Below are 23,770 nucleotides of genomic sequence, written 5' to 3'. Positions count from 1 at the left end.
TGGTCACACAGGCTGGTGTGCTTCTTCCATGTGGGCTTTGATGCTTCTGAGCAGATGGCTGCTTGTTTTTCTTCAAGCCTTTAAGACCCCAGATGCTATGTCATTTGATAAAATGCTCAACTTTTATATGCATATGAGATGACTGGAAGCATCATGGCCAGGTCAGGTGCACCTCAGTCGTCAGAGTGATTCCTTTGCTCTTCCACACTTTACAGAGTTCTCATGTAGGGGATCTGCCCGATGTAAGACATCTTCTTCTAGGACAAGACCAGTGGATGTAGAGCCCACCCTAATGATCCAAGTTGATCCATCATAAGTTCCTGCACTTGATTACATCTGCAAAGGATGAGACTTTTTCCAAATCAAGTCACAGTCACAGGCCCTGAGAATCAAGACATCACACCATGAACCCACTCCATGGAGCCTATCAGAATCTAGGGAGTGTATAAATTGTGTGACATGTGAATCATATGCCAATAAAACCATTCTTTTTTAAAATCACAACGATAAAAATATACCAAAAAAAACCCCACTGCCGTTGAATCTTTCCAACTCATAATGATCCTACAGGACAGAGTAGAACCGCCCTTTTGGGTTTCCAAGTTGTCAATCTTTACAGAAGCTGACTGCCACATTTTTTGTTGTTCCCATGGAGAAGCTCGTAAGTTTGAACCAACCATTTAGCTAGCAGCCTGGAGCATGTATGCAATGAAATCATGTTATTATTTTATTTTTGTTAATTAACAGCAGCATTCCCCAATTCCTCTGAGCCAGAATCTTGCTTAGGATCTGACAAATCACTTGCACAAGGCTTTCTATCAAGCCCTGGTGGTACAAGTAGTTAAGCACTCTGCTGCTAGTTGAACGGGGGTTGGTTTAAACCCACCTAGCCACTTCGTAGGTGACAAAAGCTGGCAATCTACTCCCATAAAGATTATAGGCACGAAAAACCCCTGTGGGACAGTACTGGTTGTCACCTGAGGCAATGACATCCAACAACAATGTGGATGGGTCTGTTTAATTTCAAGGCATTTACTCCACTGAGGAGACTGGAAAGACCCCGAGCAACAGTGATGAGAGCAAGGTGGATGGAGGAGCCATTTGAAGATCAAAGAGAAGTTAGATTATGAAATGCATTCGTTCCTAAGACAAACGTTTGTCTCGAAAGGTCTGCTCAGGCAAGCTGTGTACTCGAATGCTCAAAAAGAAAAACAAAAGCTAAAAAAATAATTAAAATAATAAAAAATTAAAATTAAAAATTAAAAAAATAAAAATAAATTAAATATATATATATAAAGAAAAACAAAAGCAAACTCGCTGCCTCCGAGGCGTTTCTGACTCTGGGTGACCCTGTGGGTTCAACTTCCTCCTGCGGACCCTGGAATGAGCAGCCCTTCTCCCATTTCATGACCCATACTCACTAACGCTCTGTGCTGGGAATGTGATGGTGAACAAGAAAAATATGGTGCCTGCTCTCAAGAAGTGTGTGTGCTCCCTCGGTGGAGAAAGGCTAGAAACACTTCCACTGAAAACACAGACCAGACAAGAGTGACCCTATTACCACTCTTATTCACCATCCTGCTGGAAGTCTTGGCTAAAGCCATCAGAAATCAAGGGAATGCAAATAGGCACAGAAGAAGTGAAATGCTCACTATTTGGAGATGACGTGACCCATATATAGAAAACCCAAAGTCTCTACCAAAAAGCCTACTGGAAACAATTGAGGGATTTGACAAGGTGGCGGGATACAAAATTAATAACCAGAAATCAATTGGATTCCTGTATATCAATGAAGGGAAGTATGAAAAAGACACTAAGAAAACATTAAATGATTAAAATAGAAAAGAAAACAATATCACTTACAATTGCCACACAAAAGATAAAGTACTTAGGGATCAATCTAACTAAAGAAACAAAAGACCATTGTTTTTGCCCAATGAGGAAAGCTGATAGTGGCACACTGTCACACTTGTAAGCTAATTATAGCTTGCCTGGCAGCAGTAGGGCTTGGGGAGAAGAGGAGATGTAAGTGGGAGAAAAAGAGAAGCATAATGCATAGGGAGAGTCAGGCCTGGATGCCCAGTGGTAACAGGAAATGAACCAGCTAAGCCAGTTGGCACAGAGTTGACTCCAAGCCCTCACCACCCCGGGTAACACACAGCACTGTGCTCCACAGGTTTCCCAGTGGCTGCTGTTTCAGGGGCAGACGCCAAGCCTTTCTTCCAAGAGACCCCTGAAGGGACTCAACCTCCAATCTTTTACTTGGTGTCTGCAGCACCCACAGACTCATCTGTGTGGTATTTGGAAGATGCCTTTCCACTCGGTGCCACTGTTGGGCACTAGAGAATCCCATTAGAAGCATGACCCCTGGACCAAGAATGTTTTCCTTGCCTGGGAGTCCATTCAACAGAGTCCACCCCACCCCTGAGTCCCACAAAACACCAGCGAAAACTACAGCGAAAAGCCAAGCACATTTGACCCTGACATTCTTGAAGTCTGGTTAAAAAGTATCCCAGAATTTTCACAAATCAAATTCGCTCCAGGATGTCGGGTTCATGTGCACCGTTAGCCTTTCCAGACTGTCGCTCAGTTGGGGGGCTGGGCGGGGCTTCCCAACAGCTGGACATTGATGCGTTTCTCTCCAGACATCTTGTTCTGTAATTTTTCCCCTTCCCACAACATTCGACCTAAACCTTACTAGTAATTGAGTTTGAGCGCTTTCCCTTGACATATTTGACCTCTTTGGCTTTTGTGTTTCTTTTCTGAGTAAATAACAGTTTGTTCTGACAAAAAAAAGAAAGAAACAAACAAAAGACCTAAACAGAGAAAACTGTAGAAACCAAAAAGGACCTATATAAATGGAAGAATATTCCATGCTCATGGATAGACAGACTTAATCTTGTGAAAATGTGTGTTGACTGCTCTACGGTCCTCTGTCAGCCTACAGGAGGAAAAGCAATACAGAAGGATGCTCCTTCAGACGGAAGCAGCACGAAAAGACCCTGAGTCAAGATGAGTGGGAAGCCATTCTAATAAACCCATTTTGGATGCATAAAAAAAAAAACAAAGTAGGAGACCTTGCACTACCTAACCTAAAAACCCACTCTATAGCCACAGTCGTCAAAACAGCCTGGTACTGGTACAATGAGAGAGATATAGACGAATGGGATCAGAACAGAAAACCCAGACATAAATGCATCAGCTTACAGGCAACTAATCTTCAACAAAGGACCTAGAAATAGTCAATGGGACAAAGACAGCCTCTTCAACAAATGGTGTTGGACAAATTGGATTTCCATATACAGAAGAATGAAACAAAACACATATTCCTCCCCATGCACAAAAACAAATGCAAGATGGGATGTAAACCTCAGGGGTATCAGGATCATCAGCGAGAAAGCCGGAACAAACTTGAGGGCATACACAGACTAACCAAGTATAACAAAGGAAGCACACACACAACAGAAGACAAAGTAGATGCCTGAGACGTGGTGAAATGACATCACTTATGCACATCAAAAGACTTCATCAAAAGAGTAAAACGAAGGGGGGGTGGTGAGGAGCTGATACCTAGGGTTCAAGTAGAAAACATATGTTTTGAGAATGATGAGGGTAACAAATGTACAAATGTGCTTGACACAATGGATAGATGGATGGATTGTGATAAGAGATGTAAGAGCCCCCAATAAAATGATTTAGAAAAAAAAAAAGAGTAAAACGAGAGCCCAAAGATTAGGGAAAAATTGTTACCAATGACACATGGGAAAAGGTCAAATTACCATAATCTCCAGAACTCTACAACAGCTCAATAAGAAAATAAGAAACAACCCAATTAAGCATTGGGAAAAAGACATGAACAGACAGAACCCAATTCAACAAAACAGAAAACTACAAATGCCACAGAGGAAGTGGAGAAGATGGAAATCAATCTGTACAAAGCAACAACTCATGGATTTCAGCCCACCGCTGGACTAAAGCCATGTAACGCCTCATCTCAACAGTCCCTAAACTCTACGGACTGGAGAAACAATTGATGTTATCCTTGCAATCACCTTGGATCCCAGGGGGTGATTGAAATTGTTTTCTGTTTTGTTTCTTTAGTGTTGGGTTTTGTTTTTTTGTGGTGGTTGTTCTCAGTTTTGTTTTTATCATAATATGACCACCAAAGTAAACCAAGTCATTCATAAGCCCACTGTGGACAAGCAGATGAATCCCGGGCTCCCACTTAATTCAGCCCCAATCCGACAACAGTTGGTTCTTATAACATGGTCCTGCTCGATACTCACCTTCATGAAGAGATCACTGAAGATAAGGGTGCTACAGCATAGTGTGGTGAAGAAAGCAGATGGTGCCTGGCTATCAATCGGAATAGTGTCAGGGTCCTAAAGGCTTGATGTATTCAAATGAGCAGCTATCTAAGTGAGGCGTCAACTAAGTATACATTGAAGAAGCACACCAGCCTGTGTGATCCAAAGAGGACGATGACAAAATTCAAATGTAATGAAGGGGAAAGTGTCAGAGCTTATTGTAAACACCCAATTTGTAAAAGGCTATGGAGGACAGTGGGAACCCAAAATCCATCTGCAGAGTATGTAGTCGGATTAAGCCTCTGACAGATTCCATCTAGCCATAGGTGAGGGACCCAAACAGCTCCACTACCAGGCAGGGATTATTGACTATGGTGAATCTAACTTGGTATAATACGTGACTTGGCCAGCTGATTCCCCTCTTGACCCAACCTGAATTTGCTCTATGCTCAAATATTTCTCTTGTTCCACAACAAAAATATTTCTTCTCTGGCTTTTTTTAAATTGTTGGTGGACTTTTCTTTCTTACTGTTTATTTTATTATTATTTTCTTCTGTTTTTTGTTTTTTATTGTTTGTTAGTTTCTCAGTTTAGGAAGCACAGAAGGAGGAGATGCATAGAGGCAATAGCTGATACAGTGGTTTATTGGGGTCGGGAGTTGGGGGGATTTTGGAGCAAACAACGAGAGCAAGAAGGAAGAGAGAGCAGTAGACTGACCGTGGTGATGTAATACCACTCTTTTAAAAAGCAACTTAACTATGGATGTGTATGATATGTGAATGTTCTATCAAGAAAACTAAAACCTCTAAAAAGAAACCAAAGTTACAAGGAACTATATGTGACCTCCTCCCTGGGGGACAGACAACCGAAAAGTGGGTGAAGGGAGACGTCGGACAGGGCAAGATATGACAAAATACCAATTTATAAACTATCAAGGGCTCATGAGGAAGGGGGGAGCGGGGAGGGAGGGGAAAAATGAGGACCTAATGTCGGGGGTTTAAGTGGAGAGAAAATGTTTTGAGAATGATGTACAAATGTGCTTTACACAATTGATGTGTGTATGGATTGCGATATCAGTTGTATGAGCCCCTAATAAAATGTTTAAAAAATAAGAAACCAAAGTTTACCAACAATTACCATGAGTGAAAGAGGAAGAGTGTTTGCTTAGGGGCATTAAGTTTATGTTAATGGTGGTGGAATAGTATGGAAAAGGATGTCAGTAATGGTTGTACAAAACAAAGAATATAAAGAATGGCACTGAATTATACATGCAGAAGTTGTTGAATCAGAGAATATTTTGTTGTGTATATTTTTGACCCAATTAAAAAATAATAATAATTACATGGAAGAAAAATTAAAAGGGGGGGTGGAGTGTGCAGAGGGGAGACTCACTTTCCCAGATGTACAAAGTCAACCCTTCCTAACATTCCCCCCTCCCAAAACCCCACAAAACAATCACTTGACTGCCAATGCTCTGTAACTGGGCGTGAGGGCAGAAAATGTAAAAACCAACTCACTGCCACCGAGTCGATTCTGACTCCCAGGAGGGAGGAAACGGTCACATTCCTAGGTCGGAATCAGTGGGTTATGCTTTGGACTGCTAACAGCAAGGTCAGTAGTTCGAACCCACTAAGATGAGGCTTTCTGCTCCCATGAAGATTTACTGCCTCAAACCCACAAGGGCAGTTCTTTTCTGTCCTATCGGGTCACTGAGTCAGAATCAACTGGATGGCATTGAGTTTTTGAGAGGTCCCTCCCAGGGAGCCAGGCAGCGAGGACTTACTGGTGCGGATGAGCCACTTGCGGTGTTCTGCACATCAGCGTCCACTTCCCTGTTCTTTTGACCAGAGCATCCTGATTTGCTTTTCAAAACATGATCTCTCTCCCATTGCAGAGAGCCTCCGTCTAATGTTTGGGGTGTGTGGGGGGTGGGGTGTGTGTGTGTCTCAACCCCCTTCTGAGTCCCTGGCATCAAGAAAGACATGAGGTCCAAGCTAGGCCAATGGGGTAAAGCTGGTACATTGCCAAAACAGAAAGAAGTGTCTCAGAAGTTCAATGTAAAACAGACACACACAAGAATAGGACACAGAGGCGGGCTGATTTATCCCAGGCAAAGATGTGGAGAGAGCAGGTTGTGCTCCCTGGGTTGCTGAGGCTAGCCAGCTTCCACCCCTTCCCATGTCCCACTTCCCAGCAGGTCCCCTGAGCTACTCTAGATCCTTCCAATAATGCCCCTTTGGGTTGTTAGCCAGCATTTTTTTAAAAAAGAAGCCTAGCTGACCACGAGATCATGATATGCCCTCATCTCTCTTCTCTTTCTCCCCTGGGGCGTCTCTGTTCTCCAGATGATGGGCCCTGGCTGTGGGGCTGGATTACAGCCTGATGGCCAGGATTGCTAACAATCCCAGCCCAACATCCAAGCTACCAGTGACTGCCCTACATGAACAAGGACAGTCACTGTGTCCATGCCAGGCCTTGGGAAAGGGCCATGGACCTGACAGAGAAGAGCTAAGGGATCAGATCCGTGTTCCCTCTGAGGGCAGGAGTGCTGGGAGCTTAGTAAACACTTCCTCAGCGCACCAGCCTTGTATCTGGCCCCGGCTGTGAGCTCCCAGGACCGCCCCCCAACTTCTACATACCTGTGAGTGTGTACAGGCCCCAGGGCAGTGCTCTGGGGAGAGGGAAATGTACACCTTCCATGAGCCTCCCCAAATGTTCTCTCCTTCAGAGAGGCTCCTTCGGCCCAATGAGCCCAAAGTACTCGGGAACGCCCTGGGGTTGCACATTGAACTGCTAACTGCAGGTTGCAAGTTCAAAACAGCCAGCCACTCCATGACAAAAAAGGCCGATACATCCTCCTCCTGTAAGAAGTTAGTCTTAGAAACCCACAAGGTCAGCAGTTTAAATCCACCAGTTGCTCCAAGGGCGAGAACAGGGCTTTCTACTCCTGTAAAGAGTTAGTCTCAGAAACCCACAGGGACAGTTGGGTCAGAATGGGCTCTGTGGCAGTGATTTGGTTTTGGGGGTTTGGATATAAACTGCTTTTAAAAAAAATGTTTTAATCCGGAGCCCACTCTTCTCAAACCTCGTCTCTCCTGCTCTCCTGTGTCAGGGGACTACGACCCCTGCCTTGACACCAAAGCCTCTAAGGCTCCCGGGAGAGGGGCTGTTGGTTTCCTCCACACCGAACCAGTTACTGACGGGTCACTGGGGAGTCCAGGCACCCTCATGTGGGTCAGAGAAGAACTGTGTTCCTGGGAGTCGGCCAACCCTTTCTTCCCGGTGCCCCTGGATGACTCCGGCAGTCTTCTACTACTGCACCATGCCCTCACCAGGGGCTCCTCCCTGGTTTCACTGCTTGGTGAAGAGTCCGTTCCAACTCAAGCAACAGTGCCTGAAGAGGAGTCCTGGTGGACTAATGGCGACAGACTCGGCTGTAAGCCCAAGGGTCAGCAGTTCAAGCCCACAGGCTCCAAGGGAGGAAAGACATGTCAGGCTGCTCCAGTCAAGATCCAAAACAAAAACCAGAGTGAATTCTGACCCTACGGGATATGGTTGAACTGCTTCTTTGAGTTTCCAGAGCTATACACCTCATCTTCCTCCTTCGGTGCGAGTGGCAGATTCCAACCACTGACCTTTTCAGGAGCCCCACACACAACCCATGCTGCCACCCAGGACCAGATGAGGCGATCACAGTCTGCCCTAGGGGTTGACTCCGAGTTGGAATCAGCTTGGCAGCACCCAACAATCTAGACAGAAGTCTCCCGGGTCTTTTCTCCTGTGTGGGGTGGGTTCAAACGCTGACCTCGCCCTTTGCTGTGGAGTGCTTAATCACTGACACCCTCCCTCTAAGCTGGGCGGATGCTTACACAGCTGGTTGCCCCGCTTGAATTTCAACTCAGTGCCACAGCCTGGCCTCACTCACTGCCATCGTGTGGACCCCCAGCTCCTAGCGACCCTAGAGGACAGGGTAGATAGAACTGCCCCTGTGGGTTTCTGAGACTGTAACTTGTAACGGGACTAGAAAGTCTCCTCTTTCTCCTGCAGAGTGGCTGGTGGTTTTGAACTGCTAATCCTGCAGTTGGCAGCCCAACGCATAACCCACTAGGCCACCAGAGCTCCTAACAGCTGGGTAAGCACTCATGTGTCTGGCACTGAGCTGCATCATGAGCTGCGTCCAGGGAACCCAGCACTAACTTGATGCAGCCCCAGGCCTCTTGCTGCTCACCATCGGGGTGGTGGGTGGGGGGACACACAGTGGGTGAATGACTGTCCATGTGAGGGGGTGGTCCCAGAGGGAGATTAAGGTGCCAGTGGATCAGACAGAAGGAGTTTCACCATGCCTCCAATCTACATCAGAGGTGGGGGAACTTTTTTTCTGCCAAGGGCTATTTGGATACTGATAACATCATTCACAGGCCATACAAAATGATCAGCCTCCAAGATTTCATTCATTCGCCCCTCCAGTGAGGGCTGGAACTGCTTCTTTGGTCAGCCCTGGGTGGTAGTAGAGGGCTCCATGCTGGGCTGCTAACTGCAAGGCCAGCACTCAAAACCACCAGCTGCTCCTTGGAAAGAGGCGGCTTTCTACTCCCAAAAAAGGTTCTGTCTCGGGAACCCAGTTGTTCTCCCTGCCCTGTCAGGTCGCCATGAGTTGGAAAGGACTCACAGCAGTGAGTTGGTTTCCTGGGGGGGTGATGTTAGCTGGTAATGATTTCACGGCCAGATGTTCCCCGCCCCTGCTCTGGAAAGACCTCCTTGCAGTGTTGAAGCTGTGCCCCAGGAGGGGGCTAGGGGTGGAGCAGGGCCCAAGAGATGTGCTTCTCCTTCACCGAGGTCTCATGAGCTGGCCGTTCACGTCGGCAGGCCTGCAGCCGGGGATGTATTTTCCCACAGAAACGTGCTTAATTATGGCTAGGTCTCCAGGCTGGTCCGCCAGCACCCAATTCTCTGCAGTGTGCCGCACCACCTCCCATAGATAACATGTTTAACTAGCCTCGTTTCTATGGGAAACAAGCACCAGCCCGATGCTCAGGGATGCCCCAGGACGCACGTCCTCTTCCTCTTCCCTCCCATAGATAACATGTTTAACTAGCCTCGTTTCTATGGGAAACAAGCACCAGCCCGATGCTCAGGGATGCCCCAGGACGCACGTCCTCTTCCTCTTCCCTCCCATAGATAACATGTTTAACTAGCCTCGTTTCTATGGGAAACAAGCACCAGCCCGATGCTCAGGGATGCCCCAGGACGCACGTCCTCTTCCTCTTCCTGCCTCACTCTCGTCCCGACCCAGGTGCCAGCCTCACTGCCGTCACCTGCACCGTGCCCACCCATCAAACACTGGTCCTCCCGCAGCCCCTCGGCCAGCCGTTCTCCCCATGCGACAGCCAACGGTTTCTTACAGAATACACAAGCTTCTCGGGGGTCTCCACAGTCCACAGAGGGTTGAAGTTCAAGCTGTGGCGGGAAAGCCTTTTGGATGCCGTCTCAGCCTGTCTCCAACATCTCTGCTCCCCACGTGTATTCTGCAGACTGCAACAGCCTTTCCCCACATCACCCGGCCTCGCGGCCATTCTTGCTTGCCCCTCTGCCGGATTTGCCCACAGGTCCTGCACCCCACACCCGTGTCTAGTTAGTGCCTCGTTGTTGCTGTTGTTAGGTGCTGAGTCACCTCCGACCTCTAGCGGCCCTACACACCAAACACTGCTCGGTCCTGCGCCATCTTCACAATTGTTCTGATGCCTGAGCCCCTTGAGGCAGCCCGTACCGGTCCATCTCACGGAGGGCCTTCTTCCTTGACACCGCCCCTCCACGTTACCAAGCATGACGTCCTCTCTCCAGGGACTGATCTCTCCGGGCAACATGTCCAAAAGCATGTAAGGCAGTCTGGCCGTCCTTGGAGCACTCCGGCCTTCCTTCCTCCATTGCAGCTGGTTTGTCCTTCTGCAGTCCGTGGTGTACTTTCCATTCCGATGCACGGATGCTTCCTCAGCCTTCCTCATTCCACGTTTGACTCAGTGCCTGGGAGATCCTAAAAAGAACAAGGTCTCTACCTTCGGCGTGAGCTCTTTCTACTGAGGCAAGGAGCCTGGCCCAGGGTGGGGAATGGGATAGACATGCTACCCTCCCAAGCTGACAGGGAGTCCCATTAGAGAAGGCTGCCTTTGGGCAAAGGTTAAGATTGGCTACTCAAGAGTTTTAAGTTAATGCTCAACATCTCCAAGGGGAAGGGGCCTCACGGAAACGCACGCTGGCAATGAAGGGAGCAGCTGGTCACCACAGCTTCTATGATCCGGTCAGTGTCACTCGTACTCATGAGGCCTCTTAGGACAGCACCGTGTTAGGGACAACGGGCTGTCCTTCAAAGGTGGCAGCAATGGTTCTGTCTGTGGTCCCCAAAGTTCCCGGGGAGCAGAAGAATTCACAGCCCTGCATCTCGTCACCCCACCCTGTGTTGACTCAGAAGAGGGTCTGCCAATGGCCAAGGTTAGACTTGGGCTTCTCTCCCACTCCAGAAAAAAAACCAAAAACGCTCAGGAATATTGCGGCATCTACCTTCCCGTCCCACAAGTCATGCCTGGAAAGCACATGATGCCGGTTACACACACGAAAGGCAAAAAACGTTGCTACCACCACCTCAAAAAACCTTTCTAAAAGAAAACCACCGAAATGTGAGGTCATGGTTTCTCAATATACTCTCCCAGCAAGGTCGACACACTTCTAAGGTGAGTTTCCTTCTCTCTAACCCTCCCCAGAAAGGAGCCTGGTGGCATAGTGAGTCACACACTAGGCTGCTAACCTCAAGGCTGGCAGTTCAAACTCATCATACACTGCTCAGGAGGATTTACAGCTTAGGAAGCCCCTGGAGTGAGTCAACCCTACCCTACAAGCTTTCTGAGTGGGAATTAGAACAGATGGCAGAGTTTTTAGTAACACTTCCCAAAGGAACTCTGTGCTCTTCAACTTACACATCAATTTATACCACTTATTAGTATTCCTTGAGTTTGGGGGAACAAGATGAAGTCTGAGGGGCAGGGACAGCAATTGCTGCCCTTGAGCAAGGGGGGCGGGGGGGCACGGCCACCCTGATGAAGTCTCCCGGCACTTCTCCGGCTTCTCACCAACGCAGTGTTCAATTTCCATAGAACGCCTTCCTAATAAGCGCCCCTAACGCTGAGATTTTGAGCAAACCTATCAAGATGACCTGCCACGTCCCAAGAGGCAGTCACCATGCCCTCCTGAGCTGACCTCTGCCTCGACCTGAAGCCATGTGGGTTGAGTCTTGCCCTCTGGATCACAGGGATAAACACACGGCTTGTTAAAAGGCGGGTGGAAAGATGCGCTCTGAGCCGGCTGATATATGTACCCCATGCGCACGTATGAACTGGAATTCCATTGGCAATGCTTGTTGGCATGGCCTCACAGACCCAGGGAGGAAGTCACGGAAATGCCACAGAGCAGTCTGTCAGGTTTGCCTCCCCTGCTGACCCCAAGTTCTCACACATCACGCTTCCCTGACAGTAAAACCCAGGAATTCTGCTTCCAGGAATCTCCAACACGTGAACCAAAGTTTGTAGAGAAATGATTGCCGGCACCCTAATGCTAGGAAATTCAGGAAACGTTAGAAATCTTCCAAATGGCCCCGTTCCCCAAGAGGTGATGGGGGTCCACAACTGACTGGAGTTTCTCGTTTTTATCATTACAGTAGCTAAGGGGCCACTAACGCTGAAGTGAAAGCTAACAGGGCAGCAGGGCAGGAAGATGCAAACTTCAGACAGTCAGCCTTCAAGTTGTACATTTTAATTCACAATTTTCACCAATAAAAAGGTTTAATTACAAAAAAAGGAAGTTCTTCTTACAAAACAGGTTTGTTTATTCAGACTCCAGTGGCGTGCTGTCTTGCCAAGTCAAAACTCCAAAGGCTCATTACTTAGCCGAGATGACTCTACTCGAGGTAAACCAGGGCAAGAGCAATCAAATTACCACCTTCTAGGCGTGTGATTGAAGACCAATTTAATGATCACTTGGCCTCAGCAGTCGGTTCCAGGGATCCTTGTAAACCTTTAGAACCACGGGCCCAGCTGGGAGGCACCGCCCCAGGGCTCGTCCAAACCGCAAGCAAGGGGACAGCACCACCAAGCGGGTCACAGGCTGTTTTTGGTTTTGAGGTCCATGCTGTCGTCTAGGGTGAGGGCAAAGGCATGGAGAGCCAGTTTGAAACATTGTGAAGATGACCAAAATGTTGAGTGTGCACTGCCGGAAAACTGGCATCAAAACACGGGTCGCAGGGAAGCCACACACCATCTGCCCGCCTGAGGGCTCACTTACCATTCCTGCCCCGGCCAGACAGTCCCGTGCAATGCCACAGGAATAACGGTTTCTAAAACGGTACTAGGACACTTTATTGTGGCCACGAGTTAACAGCAGCACATGCGACAGTCAGCTCCGACACTCCCCCACCTACCACCCTCGATCATGCAAATTCAATGTGGAGAGGAGGTCACCCACACCAGATTGAAAATAAGGTGCTGCTGCTTCCCAAGCCCCACTTCCTGGCACAGCACACACCACTGGTGCCGAGCAGGGACAGACACACGGCACGGCATGAGGCTCTGGAGAGAGGAAACCAGGCCGTGTTCAAAGCCTTGCCAGATGACTCAAGTATGGTGGCAAGCGCTAGGCAGGCCCGCTAGCCTCTGCGTACAGAACAGAAGCATTCAACACAAACAGCAAAAAGCCCTGCATCCTTCACAACACAACCAACGTGCTTTGGCTTGGTGATGAGCCCCGCTCGCCTGGGGAAAGCCCACCTCTGAAAAAGAAGCCGATCTGACTGGGAGCTGGGTAGTCTCGACTCAAACTAAGAAAGACCCTCATATCCAAACGAGTCCAGGGCCACTACAACCTCCAGATGATCTGAAATTCCACTTGGCTGGGCTTCATGAGGGCCACCGACTGACGGGGCTACCCAGCCTCATCATAACCGATGCGCTTAGCAAGAGAGAACACACAAGAAAGACAGCCTGAAAGACAGCGAGAGGGTCTGCCTACTCAACGCGCGCGCAGTCCACGAGGATGAGCTGAAGCCATGGCCAGGCCTCTCGGGGCGCATCTCTGCGTGGCTAGACCCACCCTGTGTGAGCGACACTTGCAGCACAGGCAGGATCACTTAGCTTGGGGGAACTGGGCCTGGCCAACAAGCCTCACCCCGCTGTACTGCAAGCCTGTATCCCTCTCCAACCCAGCAGTGCGTCTATCAAAAGGTCTGACGGGGTGGCCAACAGTCCCATCTGACGTCAAGTCCCAACTCCACGCGCCGAGAAAGTCGGCTCTTTGTCGGCTGCTCCAGTCTCCTGCTGCAGGCCTGCCAGCAGAGGGGCTGCTAACGTGTGGCGAGTTCTCTGTGGCCACGCCTCAGCAAAAGTCAATAAATAGAAGGGCGGTCACAGGCAGAGCCAGGTACGGGCGAACTCTTCTAGGTGCAGATTTGGGGGCCGGGGAAATGAGGGAGACGCATGAGCGAGAGGAGCTAGGGTCTGACTACTCAGCCCGATGCCCAGCAAAGGGGGCAGATCCGCAGAAGAGGGTCTGCTGACACCATCACTCTGGGGAATGGGAGAACAAGTGGGGTATGGAGAGGGGCGGGGAAATGACACCAAGAACGAGTCAGCTTTGAAATCTGCACAGCTGATGTTTGTTCTTCAGAGCAGTAAGGACTTGAATGAGAATCATGGAACTGGAGGAACACTTATATTTTTTCCCTTCAGGATTTAAAAAAGTGTGTCTTGTATGGAAAGACTACATTCAGTGTGGGTCCAGTCCAACAGCATAGGCAGAACTCAGTGGGGTGAGGGGACCCCACACTGGGAGGAAGCCACAGTGGAGTGAAGCAGCTGGTGGGCAGGCCGAGGTCGTGCCTCACTGGTCCCCAAGCCGGAAGCCCTGGCCCCAGTTGTGTCTGCCGCCACCGCCACCACCGTTCAGATCAGCAGCTCGCCGCACGCTCGCAGGGGGTGCGCCAAATCCGGAGACCCCACCTCTCCTGCTGGGCAGCCAGCGGTACCTAAGGCAGGGGCGAGAGAGAGAACAGTGTCACTCCTACAGGTAGCTAGCTGAGCAGCCACACACCTCCCTTGGCTGCTGTGCCCTCTGATCGGACCCATCTGCTTCCTCACTCAGCACAGTGCCCACAGAAGGGGCTGGCTACCCTCTCTCTTCAATCCCTTAAACTTCCGGTAACACTCACATCACACATAAACACACCTCATGACAATGCTGCACCGCAAGCCCTACAAGCCAACACCACGGGCAGAGTGGCGGACCAAAGCACACACATCTGGGTGTGGGCCCTGCACAGCATCTCCGACGGCTGCTGGCTAGAGCCCACCAAGGGGCCATAGCCTCTGGGTGCTGGGGTTTGACTTAGATTTTTAATTTTTTATTCACAAATCTGCCTGCAGTCGTATGGAGGATGAGGAGGATGAGGACCAGAAAGGTTAGATGAGTCTCCTCCTTATGCCACAATAAGTCACTGAAGCACTGAGCCAGCTGAAACCGGATCTACACTTCTGACTGCTCGACTGCTGCCCAAGTGCTGGCAGTTCAAACACCCCCACCCCCAGGGGTACTGTGAAGACCACCTGGCCATCCTTGTGCTATGCTTACCAGGCCGGAAAACCAGAGGGAGCGTCACTAAAGCGACACAATTCCTACCCAGGATGCCTGCTCGGGAGCAGGAACCCTAACACGACCCCCTCCATTGTGGCGCCCCAGGCGAGAGGCAGGTGCACACTCAGCTGGAAGTGTGAGGTGACCCCAGCCTGGGCACCTTCATGCCCTCTCCCAGACAAATGAACTTTTTCCATAGGTGTGGCAGGGCAGCCTGTGGACAAGTGACAGACGTGAGAATCCAGCCCCGGCCCCTCCTCTCCTAGGCCACTGAGAACTCAGCAGTGGGCCCAGAAGGTGCGGCCAAAGGTGAGTTTCTCAGGCACCTCAAGAAGTGAGGGGGGTGTCACCATCTCCCTCCGAGACATACCAGAAGACAGAAAGCTCTCTACCAAGCAGCAATGTGGAAGCCATCTCCATTTCTTCTTAAATGGAGAGCAAAATTAAATGCAAGTAATTAGGAGAAGACGACACCCAATTACCCATAATCAACCAAAATTTATGGTAATCTCAAAGCAGTTACAAGAGCTTTGCCGAGGAGCGACACGTCGTCACTTGCTCTTTATGCAAACTGCAGCAGGAGGGCCGCCGCCACCAAGAGAGCCGGGGGGGTGGAGGCAGGGGGCTCGAGGGTGGGTTTCACCACTAGAGCCATGTACCCAGTGGAGAAGCAGCTCCAAGTCGCCTGAGTAGGGCCACTGAACCTAACTGTCTACCCGCCAAAGCGCCACACTAAAAAACAAACAAACAACCAGGTGCACCTGCCATCTGACCTGATAAACCTGGACCAGAAACCCAGTCCTGCTGCTCACACGTCTGCTGTGCATTAGAAAGCAGCAGGTCATTTGCTTTCCTAGCCTGAAGGCAACCCCAGGCTCAGAAGAGAGATGAGTTTCTTTTAGGCTTAAAGAAAACACACAAACACAATACTTCTCTGTTTGTACAGGATGTACAGGATGACTCCATGTTTGCAAACTCTTTCAAGCACCCCCGCTCCTCGCCTGCCAAAAGGCCCCACCCTCGCGTACTTCTCACGAGGAGCACGACAGGCCTGCAGGACTTCTGTTGTGTGGGCTCAGAAATGCACATCTCGGTGTGAAGGCCGGTGTGAGTGCCAGCAGGCTGTGGCACTCAGAACATGCCTGTGCTCTGCTGACAGCACGGTCACGCTGCTGTGGGCGGCACCCATCCTCTGCCTGGCAGAGGCCCAGCCACCTCGGACTTTGGCACGCTGGCTGCGAGCTCTGCCTCAGGATTCTCCACTCCTGGGGTCCAGCAGTGCACTGCCCTCAGATGGTCCCAAGAAGCCAGTGTTCCCAGCCCTGCCTTACAGATATGCAAATTGAGGCACAGAAGTTGGATTAAGCAATGCTCCCACAAAAAACTGGCAAAAGAAATGGAATGCAAACCCCCATCGGTCCTGAAAGCAAAGCTGTGAGCTTGGTCTTGTCAATGTACTGGATCCCAAAGCAGGAAGGAGGAGGCCACACTTGCAGGGGGCCCAGGCTCTACTAAATGTCCTGCAGGCATACCCAGGAGACTTGTCGGGTTTAGTCCCAGACCTCACAATAGAGTGAGTGTCACATAAAGTGAGTCACATGAAAGTGTGGCTTTTACAGCACATATAAAAAGTATGTTTCCACTATACTGTGGTCTCTGGAGCACTGAGTGGCATAGTGAGTTACGAGGCCAGCTGCTAACCTCAAAGTCAGCAGTTCAAAACCATTAGCCGCTCTGTGGGAGAGAGATGAGGCTTCCTACTCCTGTAAAGAATTGAGTCTCAGAAACCCAGAGGTAGTTCTACCCTGAGTCAGAATCTACTTGATGGCAGTCTACTGGTTTTGGTTTTTTCTATACTTTAGTCTAATGGAAGCGTTGGGCCGCAAACCACATGGTTGGCAGTTCAAACCCACCAGCAGTTCTGTGAAACAAAGATGAGGGTGTCCGCTCCTGTACACTCTCAGAACCTACACAGGGTCACTCTGAATCAGAACTGACTCGGTAGCAGTGTATTTTTTTGGTTTTGGTAGTCTATGAAGTGCACAAAAGCATTATGAAAAAGCTTTAAACAGTGTGAGAATAACCAAAACACAACAGTGACACGAAAAATGGCACCAGCAGATGTGTTCCATGCAGGACCGCCATAACCCTTCAATGTGTACAGCACTCACTAGCTGGGAGCTGCAATCCGGTGAAGCACAATAAAATGAGACGCGTCCATCCTCTAAGCTATTAAATAGGACTATTAACAATTAGTTAACTAGTCCTGGCCTCACATTCCCAGACAACCTCCGTGGGTGACACAGGTGCTCCAGGAGCTTAGGCCACTGTCCCACTGCTGTGCACCTGGGCTGTGTGTAAGTATCCTAGCATGCACAAGAGAGCGATCTTCCTGGGGAGCCTGCATGCAGCCCGGGGAGCCCACGGGCCTCAGCTGTGCCTTTGGTCCCTGGCTTCCCCAAGACTGCCATTAGACAAGGACATACAGGCAGGCTATCCCTGGTTTCTGGAAGTAGAGCCTGCCTACAAAACCTTTCATAAGCCGAAATGGCCTAAAGAGAAAGGGCAACGGCCATTAGCGCATATGGGATCATGAGTCTTCTCAGCTCCCCAACAGCCCACCAAATCACAGTAGACCCTTCCCAAACCTCTCACAACATTAACATCTGGTATTCACAGGCACAGCACAAAGTGAGGGTGGCGTGCTACTGAGGCCAAGCGTCACTCCCAGGGAAGGGCTGGGAGCACAGTGCCCCTGAAGGGCTCGCTGTAAAGCAAACACAAAAGCAGAAACCCTCTCCGGATTCCTCTCTGTCAGCAAAAAACCCCCCCGAGGTTGTCATTAAATGGAAGCAGCATAAAGCAAACGGGGGCACCTGTCAGCCCTGCCCAGCCGGAGCACCTCTGTGATCTGACAGAACGTGTGTAGAGAAATCATTCTAAACAAGAGAAAAAAGGACTGCTTACAAAAACTGAGGTGTGGAGAGAAAATTCCTTCCTCCCAAGTCCATTGGGTATCTGAACATTAAGAAGAAGTACAGATGTCCAACGAGATTTCCAATGAGCTCATTGATCACCCTGCAAACAGAGAAGCACGTGAGTCTCAGCACATTCACACAGCACACCGACGAGAAGCAGGCCGAGCCCTTTTGTGGGGGAAGTATGGAAAGGAGGTTTGAGTTACTTGTTCAAATTGTAGAAGGCAAAAATGATGATATAAAATGAAAACCTCACTTAATTCACAACAAAAAGTTAAAAAAAAATAGTTGCATCTCATCTCTTCCCTTTAAAATTCCATCTGGATGCACTGAAAGATCCTGCTTGAACAAGACGTTTGTACCATCCAGCAGCGTATAATGCCACACCCCGTCTGAGAACAGAGTAGGGCCCTCAACTCAGACAAGAATCGGGTCTATGTCTGCTTCATCTGGACGGTGGGTCCAGAAATAAATATTTGGCAAAAGGCAAAGGCATGGAAGCGAACAAGATCCAACAATAAACTAATAAAACAGCAGGCAGGCAATGCTAAGTGCTTCAAGGCCCTGCAATTCAACCAACTGTATCAAGTTGGAACTCCTCTGCAGAGTGTATTGCACCGATACTGAGATTCTTCCATGTTTTGCAAGACTTTAGAGAACGATTTTAAAGATAAATGGAAGTTGTCCCATGGATGGGTTCCCAAATAAATCAATCAACGACTACTCACGAGCCTCCAATGATGTAGTTGAAACCCAGGATGACCCAGGGCAGATAGCAGGCCTAGGAAAGAACACATACACAATGAACAATCACAGCTGGGAGAGTGCTGCTGGGGTCGGGAGTAAACACAAAGTGACCATGGCGTTATATCAACCCACCCCCACTCCCCATCCCCAGGTCCGAGGCACAGAGTGGCCCCGCCAACAGTCAGCAGATGACTTAGGGTTAGCTCTAGAAACAGGAGGAAGGGGCCGGCCTAAGGTACGTTGCTCTGCAGTGACCTCTCCTGGACAAGTCAGAAAGTGCACCCCCAGGGCAGGGAGAGGGATTTCTGTGTTGACCAATGGGAAGGGGAAATGTCCAACTAGGGTAAAGCACCTTAAAACGCGTTCCAAACCAAAACGACACGATCATGTCTCTGTTCAGCTGGGCCCAGACATAAAGCACTGACATGATCAGCGGAATCATCAGCAGCTGCAAGAGAGTGGAGATGTGAAGGCGGACCAACCACAGAGGCCCCACCAGGTGCCCGCTCCCTGGGACCCTCGGCTCGCCCTTCCCTCCCCTCCTCCCAGGACTGTCTGAAGGCTATGGGAGATTCACTCCTGGGCACTGTAACTAGTCCTGCAGTTTAACTGATTACACAAGGCGTGCTGCAAAATCTTGTTGAAAAAATAAACCCTTTATTGTAAATGGATTCACAAATGTCAGGAGCAAGCCGTTACTCAGAGAAACGAAAAGTAGGAACAAAACAGAGCATTTCCTTGTCTTCTAATCTCAGAAATATCTAACATGGGGAGCAAAAAGAACAAAACCCACCCAAACACACTTGTCAGAAACACTGGACAAATCATTACTCTCATTGCTCTCTCATCACAAAGGGGTGGTTTAAAGAACTCCAAGGACTTAGCTTTCTCCTGTAAGATCTTCCAAATGAAAGCACTATTATCCCATTCTTTAAAAACACTCTTCCTTACTGCCACCGAATGAACCCCAACTCACAACCACCGAGCAGAACAGCTCATGTACGGTGTCCGAGGCTATAACTACTTATGGGAGCAGAAAGCCTCCTCTTTCTCCCACAGAAGGGCCAGCAGGTTTGAACTTGGACCCTTGTAGTCAGCAGTCCAACGCCTAACCCCCACTACCAGAACTCCTTCATAAATAGCTAATGTAAATGAAACTTCCAAAGGCCCCTAGGAGTAAATTTGAAAACCCGGTGTTTGCAGGGGTTCTTACCTGCATATCCATTGCTAAGCCGGTAATCTTGGTGCGTAGAGTTAAAGATCATAGGCAAACAGCACATTGCACAAGTTCACTGCATGACAGCATTCTGAGGGACCTGCTCCACAGCTCAGCTAGCTCAGGACTCCCCAGACCCTGGTGGGGTCTCATCCTCGTCACTCTGGACCCTGGGCTGGCTTGGACGTCCAGAGGGAATGGCGGGGAATGAACGGCACAGGCTCAGGGAGGCCTCAGGGCCTCCTGCCCGCCTCTCCTTCCACTGGAGGATGGAAGTACCTGGGACCTCTGACTCTGCTCACACACATGGCTCTGCAGCAGGGCTGAGGCCATGGCACTGTTTCTCTGCCCTTAATGGAGGTGGGAGGGCATCCAATGCGCCACCTTTGCTGGCTCCTGGCCAGGCTTTAAAAAAACAAACTCAATGCCATCAAGTCAGTTCCGATTCATAGCAACCCTACCTGGCAGGGTAGAACTACCCGTGAATATCTGAGACCGTAACTCTTTACAGCAGTGGTTCTCAACTTGTAGGTCGAGACCCCTTTGGGGATTGAACGACCTTTTACAGGGGTCGCCCGATTCATAACAGTAGCAAAATTAGTGAAGAAGTAGCAACGAAAATAGTGTTATGGTTGTGGGGTCATCACAACATGAGGAGCTGTATCAAAGAGTCATGGCATGAGGAAGGTTGAGAATCACTGCTTTACAGGAATAGATTTCAAACTGCTGACCTGCAGTTAGTCCAACTGGTAACCATTCGCCACCAGGGCGCCTCAGGCAGGTGAAAGGGGGAGCAATCTCTCAGGGGCCGCCTCTGCACGGCACTTAACCCACTGGTCCCTTCTGCTACTCTCACCACCTGGAGGAGGCACAGCTGGGCGACTGCTGGCAACTGCAGTTGGTACAAAGCAGAGACCTGCTGTGTCCTTCCACAGAAAACCCAGGGGCTTTACAGAACCAGAACTACCAGTTAGGCCCCCAAGACAAGAGTGGAAATGAAATCTGAAAAGGATGTCACTGTGCAGTCTGGTCAGGACCCCAGGTTTCAAAGGCTGGCTCATGAAGTGAAACCTCTCTGCACTGCTGTGAACCAGCTGTCACACAGGAACGCAGAGCAAGAGGAGGGGCAGCAACACACCCAACCCAATGTGGACAAACCCCCAAAGGCCATGCAAGGGAAGGGATGGCCCGGACCACTCACGTGCGTCTGAGAAAGCCTGGACCCATGCTTCATTATTAACTATGCTTGGCACAGAGGCAGGTGCTGCCACTGGAAGGCTTTACAGAATACGGTTTCCGCAAATCTGAAGCACCCTGGTTTACTCCGGCCCCCCAGACTGAAGGATACCACGATGCAGATCCAGTTAAAGAGGAGCATGAATAAGTAGTCGGCTGGCCTCCCATCAAAGGCTCCTGGGAACAGAAATATGCCACACGTCAGGGTTTGGAATTTAGACGAGTTGCTTTTGGGGAGAGAAACACTTAAATAGATCCTAGAGAAAAGCAAACTAAGAGCATATCAAAAACCACTCCCCTCAGATAAGAGGTTATCCCTTAAATATCTCCTAAAGCAGGTAATACCAACCCCCTGGAGGATGTTGGAACAATGGCGGGGAGGCTGCAAAAGCAGATACCTACACTTTATCTTGGATTTGGGGCTATAGCTATAGTATAAAAGTTCTTAATTGTCAGGGGATGTTGAGTAATGTTTCTTCTGAAAGGGGGCACTAAGCCAAGTTACATTTAGGAACCTCTGCTCTAAACCACACCCTCTTTAAAGCCCTGGCCTAGAGCCAGAGTAGGGTCTCCTAACTGAACTCCAGTAAAATGGTGCGCTCTGATCGCCATGGGTGAAATCAGACCTAGAGGGAGGATGGACAATGCCACGGCTACTGAGACCTCATCCCAAAGGTCTCAGAGCCCACCGGCCTTTGCCTCTGCCTCTCACCAAGGCCTGGAGAGACTCTATTGATTCTAGGGGGACCCTACTGTTCCTGGAGGCAGGGGGCAACAATGGACACACCCACAACCTGTCTAGTCTGCTTATCTTTGGGCCTCGTGACTGCAGGCAGTACTCTAATATTACATGCTCACACATTCACAGATGGCCTCACGGGGCTTACCGGCACCAAGAATTCCATCTCCACATTCCAGAAGCTTCCTTCTGATCCAACTCAGAAAAGCACCCAGGAATGGAGAAATGGGCATTCCCACCTTCCCATGATTTCTAATTCTCATGCGTGGGTTACACTTGAGAGGTGGATGAGGGGCCTCTGACGTGCTTTGTGCAGGCTGCAGGACCAAAGACACAGCTGCCTGGACACAAGTCCCATCTGGGAACCAGCCCTGCGAGCCTGCCAACACCAGGCCTGGCCTTACGACTGGGCAGCTTCCCTTCTAAGGATGCACGCTGGTGCCTTCGGCTGAACAGCAGTAAGGAGCAGGTGAGGGAAGCAGAAACAGCAGTGAGGCTGGTCTAGCTCAAAAAGCTGCTCTCCTCCTCACTCCACACCATCCACGAAACCGCTCGTGGATTTAAAAATCCTAGCAAACGTTAGAACAGCCAGGAGAATTCTATCTGAAAGAAAACCGGTCTCGCCGTCTCTCATGTCCCTTCATCATTTCTCCCTGGTCCCCCTCCGAGGCCCACTTGCCCTGGGCTCAGCAGAGCTGGGCAGACTGATACAAGTTGTGAATGTTAATGAGGGCTGTGCTTCGTTTGAAGTGGTTTGGCTTTGTGATGGAGAGACGCTTTAGAGGCAGTCTTCTTTAAAATGCAGTAGTTACAGGAGCTGTTACAGCACGAGACTATACAGGCAGGTTTACAACTGGGAGTTTTTCTCAATGAAGTGTCATCACATGGTACCCTTCAAGTTCTGCCCAGAAATCTCAAGTAACCGTTTCACCAGGACAGGAGGGCACGCAGGTGTGGCAAGCCTTTCCAAGTATCAGAATGTCATACAGAGGTTGTGGGAAAGAAGGGCTCCGGTCCCAGTTGTTGATCGCCAGTCACTTTGTGACTTTGGGGCATGTCTTGACATCTCTGTCAACGTTGTCTTCTTGCCTGAGAAACACAAGGTGCTCAGAGTAAGCCAGCCTCTCTCTGAGGCCGTCCATGCAGTGTGATTCACAGCAGTCCGAGAGTGGAGGCCAGCCCAGTGCCCATCACAAGATGAGCTGAGAGGTACAAGGCTGCTGGGAAGGAAATGAGGAGCGACTGCTGGCGGGGTTTCTTTGGGACGTGAGGACAAGGTTCTAGAATTGACTGTAGTAAGGGTGGCACAACTCTGCAAATACACTCAAACCACAGAATGGTATACTTTAGATGGCTGAATGGAAGTGTGTGTGTGAATTATACCTCAATCACGCTGTTTGAAGAAATGCCTTTCAGCTCAACCATTTCAAAATACTCTGTGGAGATCCAATGCTTGGGGGGGGAGGGGGCTGGGGCATGGTTTGGAATCAGAATGGTCTTATTTGCACACAAAATAACTGCTCCAGATAAACCCTATGATCCAATGTCTTTGAATTTTAATTATTATTTCACAGATTTGGGGGTCAGAAGAGAGACCCAAAGAAGATGGCCAAGCACCCATTTTGGGGGAGAGATCAAATACTGTATTACTGATCCTTTAATGTTCTATTTCCTTGATATAAGAAACCATTTTCTCTTTAGCTATAACTTACATTAACAGACCATGTGTATACACACCAAAATGAAACATTTTTATTATTTCTCTTGCCCTAATCCCATCAGAATCTGGAAAACTCTGGGTGTTTTTCCTTTTCCTGGCCATGGAATGATGTGCATAAACCTTATCAACATCAGCAGCTGGGGCCCAAGCTACGCTTTA

The 23,770-nt window shown here is 49.4% G+C and overlaps 1 protein-coding gene across 1 annotated transcript in view; it reads right to left on the bottom strand.

The window, feature by feature from the left end:
- Positions 1-12,091: 12,091 nt before the first annotated feature.
- The window catches only part of DERL1 (derlin 1), a 28,283-nt gene continuing 16,604 nt past the window's right edge, over positions 12,092-23,770 (bottom strand). Inside the window, exons 3-8 of the mRNA XM_004697406.2 lie at positions 21,265-21,329; positions 19,914-19,940; positions 19,053-19,148; positions 18,682-18,734; positions 17,943-18,053; positions 12,092-14,370 (exon numbers count right to left, since the gene is read on the bottom strand). Coding sequence (XP_004697463.1) covers positions 14,226-14,370; positions 17,943-18,053; positions 18,682-18,734; positions 19,053-19,148; positions 19,914-19,940; positions 21,265-21,329 — 497 coding nt within the window. The 3' untranslated portion in view covers positions 12,092-14,225. The remainder of the gene's footprint in view (positions 14,371-17,942; positions 18,054-18,681; positions 18,735-19,052; positions 19,149-19,913; positions 19,941-21,264; positions 21,330-23,770) is intronic.

The sequence above is a fragment of the Echinops telfairi genome, unplaced genomic scaffold, assembly GCF_000313985.2.
Source record: "Echinops telfairi isolate 266 unplaced genomic scaffold, ASM31398v2 ScPeMD7_1;HRSCAF=3_0, whole genome shotgun sequence".
In the NCBI taxonomy this organism is placed as follows: Eukaryota; Metazoa; Chordata; class Mammalia; order Afrosoricida; family Tenrecidae; genus Echinops; species Echinops telfairi.
This window is presented reverse-complemented; position numbering and strand designations above follow the sequence as displayed.